Raw genomic sequence first — 5,998 nt, 5'->3', positions numbered from 1 at the left:
ATCGGCAGTCCTACAAAAGCGGAAGAAAGTGTGTGCAGGCAGAATGGCGGAGGAAAGCTAAACAGAACCAATGTCAAAATCAGAAAGTGGGGTGGGAAAGGTTCTCCCTCAACAAGCAAAACCATCAGAGAATGGATTAGCACGAAGGCATGTGAGAAGTTCGCCGAGCCTGGTGGAAAGCCTGGGTCTTTAGGGCCAGGGTTCAGTGGTGGATGGCAGGGTTAGGGAAACGGCTGGGCTGGGTGATCCTAAAGGGCTTTTCCAACCTAAACTGTTCTGTGATTCCATGATTCTTCTCTTAAATCTGTGTTCCCTCTGGTTCAGCTCACTTTCCACCAGCTCCTTCCTTTGCGCTGCTTAGCTGAGCATCTTCAGGTCTTAATCCAGCCGGCCACGTGCAGAGGCGTAACGGGGCACCTGATGCCCACCATAGGCCCACCTGTGTACGTTGGGGCCCTACAGCCATTAAACCCGGTCCAGCGACGCTACGCCATCTCAAACACATCGGCTGGCAGACTTGCGGAGTCTCAAGAGAGATCAAGTTGTTAAATTTGGCGTTAAAAAAAGGAAATTAAATCTACATTTTTCAATAAATATCATGCATGCAATGTAGATTTGATTCTTTAAGTACGGTAAACACAAATCCGTGAAATTTAAATAATGTAAACATAAACCGGTGAAATTAGGCTTAAAGAAATGGAAATTGGCCCGTGAAGTGGTAACATGGACCGAAAGCAGCTTTTGCTGGGCGCTAGGCAGGCGTCTCCTTTTCTTTGCTGCTGCCTGTGGCGTGATCCTGGTCCTGGATTTGGCCGTAAGCGCGCACCGGTACAGCACGGTGTTGGCGAAGGCCGCGGGGGACGTCGAGGCCAGCGTTCGGAGGGGTGTCCTGCAGCGCGCCACACCTTGCCCATTCCCACAGCCACCCTGGCTGGTTTCCATTAGTAATGGTTTGGTTTGCGGGCCGGACTCGGTGCCTTCCTTTTCAAAGGGAGGCTGGGATGGGAAACCCTTGTGCAGCCGTAAGGCAAGAGGCAACTATTGCGCAGGTCGGTTGGGTGTTGACCTAAAAAGCTGCTCTTTCGCTTGGCTTTCCCTGGCTGATTCTCCGTGGCCAGGCTACTGCGTCTCCGAAACCGAGCTGGTAACGGATCTTCGCCCTGACCGGGCTCAGCACATACAACCTGGAAATGATCGTTTGGCCCGCTGTGTGCTTAGAGTTAAAAACACGATTATTTGTGAATAGTAGAACCCGACTCAGCGCCCTCGGCACCACCGGGGTTACCGGGCCAGACCGATCGTGTTAACGATTAACGTGCGCAGAGGGGACGATGCTGGTGTTAAATGTGAGGAAGACCCAGGCGCTGCCTCCCACTTCCCCGTCCCGGGGCTCTGTCCCCTTTGCCACCTCTGCTTTTCCCATTTCAAAACTCAGCATCCCTTTCTTCCGTCACCCCGCGGTGCTGGCACTGCTGCCCGTGGCTGTTGGCAATATTTTTTAATGCCTCCTCCAGCACCATTTGCCAGACGGCTGCAGCCTGCCCGGGGGGGCAGCACGGGGCAGCTGGAGGCGCTTCAGCCCCCGCTAGCTGGGGCGTGAGGGACCCAGGCCCAGAATCGCCCCGGTTTGTGCCTTTGGGCGCTGCGAAGGCAGTGTAAGCCTGGTGTAAGCCAGGTGTAAGTCAGTTGTAAGCTAGGTGTAAGCCAGGTGTAAGACAAATGTAAGTCATTGTAAGCCAGGTGTACGTCAGTTGTAAGCTAGGTGTAAGCCAGGTGTAAGACAAATGTAAGTCATTGTAAGCCAGGTGTACGTCAGTTGTAAGCTAGGTGTAAGCCAGGTGTAAGACAAATGTAAGTCAGTGTAAGCCAGGTGTAAGTCAGTTGTAAGCCAGGTGTAAGCCAGGTTTAAGTCAGGTGTAAGCCAGGTGTAAGTCAGTTGAAAGCCCGGTGTAAGCCAGGTGTAAACCAGGTGTAAGCCAGGTTTAAGTCAGGTGTAAGCCAGGTGTAAGTCAGTTGTAAGCCAGGTGTAAGCCAAGTTTAAATCAGGTGTAAGTGTAAGCCAGGTTTAAGTCAGGTGTAAGCCAAGCCAGGTTTAAGTCAGGTGTAAGCCAGGTGTAAGTCAGTTGAAAGCCCGGTGTAAGCCAGGTGTAAACCAGGTGTAAGCCAGGTTTAAGTCAGGTGTAAGCCAGGTGTAAGTCAGTTGTAAGCCAGGTGTAAGCCAAGTTTAAATCAGGTGTAAGACAAATGTAAGTCAGGTGTAAGCCAGGTGTAAGCCAGGTGTAAGTCAGTTGAAAGCCCAGTGTAAGCCAGGTGTAAGCCAGGTTTAAGTCAGGTGTAAGCCAGGTGTAAGCCAGGTGTGAGTCAGTTGTAAGCCAGGTGTAAGCCAGGTTTAAGTCAGGTGTAAGCCAGGCTCCCTTACAAAGCACTCTTTGCGTTCAAGTTGATGCTGTTCGGTGGCCCAGTCCCTCCTCAGGTCAGCCTGGCTGCCCCTGCCCTTCCTCCAGGGAGTCCTCCTGCGTTGGCACGTGCCCTCCTACATCCCCTGGGGACAGAGCTTCTCCCCTTGTCATCCAGCCCCTCTCTACTGGGAGCAAACCAAAAGGGTGTGCAGAAAAGCTCCTCGGGGCCAAATTAAATTTGTTCCTAATGATAGGTATTCGTGAATTGCTGAAAACGAATTGGCGTCATCGTTTAAAACTGGAATATGTGAATCCTGGAGGAAAGGCCAACTGGGCATGCCCCGTCTTGAGAGCAGGCCCCCTCCCTTAGGAGCAGAAGGCAAGAGGGAACGATCTAGGTCATTTCCAGCGCGACCCTTCTATCCCCCATCGCTATTCCCATCTTTGCAGTAGCACATCCCTCCCTCTGTCATCCCCGGGATGAGCGATACCCAGGGCCGGCGGGTACTGACGGGGTGTTTTGGCTTTTCCCCGGCAGTGTCCTGGACAGCCCCGGCAGGCTGGACGAGGAGCACAGGCTGATCGCCAGATACGCCGCCCGGCTGGCTGCCGAAGCTGGAAATGCAGTAAGTGAACGCTCATCCCTCTCTGCCGGCCGTGGAATGTGCAAGGGGCTTGTCAGAGCCTCGTCAGTGGCTCACTGCTAATAGCTGCGGGGAATCCTGGGGCTTGGTTATTCAGCTGATGCTTCCCTCGTTTTCGGCAGAAGCGCTGCGTTCCCGGGCAGCGGGGAAGAGCAGGGAAGCGGGAAACGACAACACAAATCATTAGAAATGAGGTCAGAGGAGACGGGAATAAGCAGATTAGTCCTGCTTGGTCTGGAGAGGGGATAAATACGGAGATACCCGAGGAGAACAAATAAGGGAACAAATGCTGCAGAATAGGTTTATTCCGGAGGGAAGGAGCCTGAGAGAAAGGAAGGTATTTTTATATGTTTGCAGCCTCTTGTAATAGCAGAAGCTAAAGGAGCCACCCAGCCAGTTTTAAATTGGTCAAAATAGATGCTGCTTTAAGGGAAGGTCGCTAGAGGAGTTCATAACAATTAAGAATTTACTGCAATCCCATAGGATAAGTGCAGCCTCGCCAGACGGGGAGATACCCGCCCTGGCTGGGCCGTACGGGAGGCGAGCGGTGTTTGCCGGAGCAGTCGCCCTCGGTCCTGAGCGGCAGCGGATCTCCCATGGATTGCGGCCGCCATCTCGCAGCATTCCCACCCCTGCTGCTCGGAAGCCCCTTGGCTTAGCCCATACCCAAAACCATCCCGCACCAGCGCCTCCCCCTCCCCCTGCTCTACAGGATCGCTACTGCGAAATGTATTCTTCTCCGTATACCATTCCAGACGTAGCCCTTCCCTTCCACAGCCTCCGGCAGCAGCAACGACCCCTCCTAAGCACCCCACCACTATGGCAGAGGCCATGTCCCCCCACGTTGGCCTGGCCAGAGGAGCGTCTGTGTCCTCGTTCACCTTTTCATCACGCGTTTGTCCTATAAGTGCTCTCAAGCCCTCGCCAGCAAGGCAGGCTTGGGTGCTCCTCCCAGTTCCCTTCAGCACGGGTCCAGCCAACAACCTGACCTTGTCACATGGATGGGACCCGGTACTTCCCTTCTGTAAAACCTCAGTAGAACAGAATTATGCTTTTTAAATGTTTTTTCACTGTCAGCTCCCGTTATCTCCATCAAATGCTTTGTTTGCCTTTCGGAAGTCGTTCCGTTCACCAGGACTACGTCCAGGGTGAAATATCAAAGCAATATAGCGCCAGCTCTCTGGCTCGGGTGGCAAAGGAGGGGGTTTCTGTGTAACCCTCATGGAAATGAAAGCTGTTGAGACAGTGAGTGCTGAATGGGTTCTGCTCTGGAAGGCGGTGGACGGACCCTTACTCGTGACTTGACTTTTTCTGGTGGTAACAAAGAGGTGTTATGAAAACCAGGGAGTCACAACATTGGTTCTGAAGGAACCTGATTGTTTAAAAATCCGTAAATCACCCCACCCTGTTCCTGCGTGCTTCGTTGCTCTGCAAGAGGCCAAAAATGAAGTGACTTGCTGGGGTGTAAAGAAAGCAGCGTTTAGCGTTTACCAGGACTTTCCAAAGGCCTGGTGACAAATTACCGCTCTCCTCTCATCCAGGTAAGTGACAGTCGGGCAGGTGTCGAAGCGCTGCCAGGGACTGAAGAGTGGTAGGGGAAGGACGGGAGAGCAATCAAAGAGTGTTTACATTGCGACCGAAGCTTGGCAGCGAGGAATCTGAAGGTTATTTACTGCGTCCGCTGCGTATTCCCAGCCCAGAAACACCCATCAGCTGAAGTGGATCCACTCTTCAGTTCCGGAGGGAATCAAAGTGCTCTGCCTCATGGCGGGGTCTGCTGTTATGGGGACAATCTTGTTAGCAGGGCCAGCTGGGACAGGACAAGGGGGGATGGCTTTAAACTGAAGCAGGGGAGGTTTAGGCTGGATCTAAGGCAGAAATTCTTTCCAGTGAGGGTGGTGAAACCCTGGCAGGGGTTGCCCCGAGAGGGGGTGGAGGCCCCATCCCTGGGACCATTCCAGGCCAGGTTGGCCGGGGCTGGGAGCAACCTGATGTGGTTCAAGGTGTCCCTGCTCCTGCAGGGGGGTTGGGCTGGGTGGGCCCTGGGGGTCCCTTCCCACGCAAAACGTGTTTAGGGACAGGGTTTAGTGGTGGGATGGCAGGGGTAGGGGAGCAGTTGGGCTTGGGGAGCGTAAAGGGCTTTGCCAACCCAAACCATTCTCTGATTCTGTTCTATCAATAGCTGAGATTTGTCAGCCGCAGACATTTATTTAAATACTCCTCTTATAACATTAAACCAGGGAGACGGGAGTAAATTAGAGGCTGGGAAATTCAAAACCAAAAAAAAAGGAACAACGTTTTCTTCCTGTATGGAATTAAAATGGGGAACATCAGTGTAGACCCCAATATAACAAACATCTCAGGGGTGCAGCAGGAGAGCGATGGCCATGGAGCCCGTGGCGGCCCGGCTTTGCAGGAATGACACGGTAGGACGTGCAGGCAAGGGAGCGGTGGTGTGCGCAGAGGCGACACTCAGCATAACCGCGGAGAAATAAAGAGAAGAACTGCAGAATCCGTGTGGGTTGGAATCCCAGGTTCTTAATAATAAAAAAGACACGCGGCCCCGTGCTGAGATGGCGGTAGTGATCAGGGGACGTCCAGTGAGAGGAGGCAAGCTGCGCATTCCGAGCAGGCCAGTAACAGCCGGAGAGTTCAGCTGCGGGCGTGGGGAGGAAAGCGGTGCCGTTTCTGAGGCGGCGCAGGAGCACTTTGCAATGCAACAGATAGAATCACAGAATCACTTTGGTTGGAAAAGACCTTTGAGATCATCGAGTCCAACCTTTAACCCAACCCTGCCATCCCACCAGTAAGCCCTGTCCCTCAGCACCTCATCTCTCCTTCTTTTAAATACCCCCAGGGATGGGGACTCGACCACCTCCCTGGGCAGCTCCTTCCAGAGCCTGACGACCCTTTCGGTGAAGAAGTTTTTCCTAATGTCCAACCTAAACCTGCCCT

The 5,998-nt window shown here is 53.2% G+C and overlaps 1 protein-coding gene across 10 annotated transcripts in view; it reads left to right on the top strand.

Moving 5' to 3' along the window:
- LOC104130499 (dystrobrevin beta) overlaps nt 1–5,998 on the top strand; it is a 138,067-nt gene that overhangs the window by 119,121 nt on the left and 12,948 nt on the right. For 9 of the 10 annotated variants that reach the window (XM_035899127.1, XM_035899149.1, XM_035899163.1 and 6 more), the window contains one exon: nt 2,938–3,025. The exons of the other annotated variant lie outside the window; for it this stretch is intronic. In XM_035899127.1, coding sequence (XP_035755020.1) covers nt 2,938–3,025 — 88 coding nt within the window. The remainder of the gene's footprint in view (nt 1–2,937; nt 3,026–5,998) is intronic. 10 annotated transcript variants of the gene reach the window in all.

The sequence above is a fragment of the Egretta garzetta genome, unplaced genomic scaffold (assembly GCF_000687185.1).
Source record: "Egretta garzetta isolate BGI_Z169 unplaced genomic scaffold, ASM68718v1 scaffold510, whole genome shotgun sequence".
NCBI lineage: Eukaryota > Metazoa > Chordata > Aves > Pelecaniformes > Ardeidae > Egretta > Egretta garzetta.
Note: the sequence above shows the minus strand (reverse complement) of the source record. Positions and strands in the feature narration are given on the sequence as shown.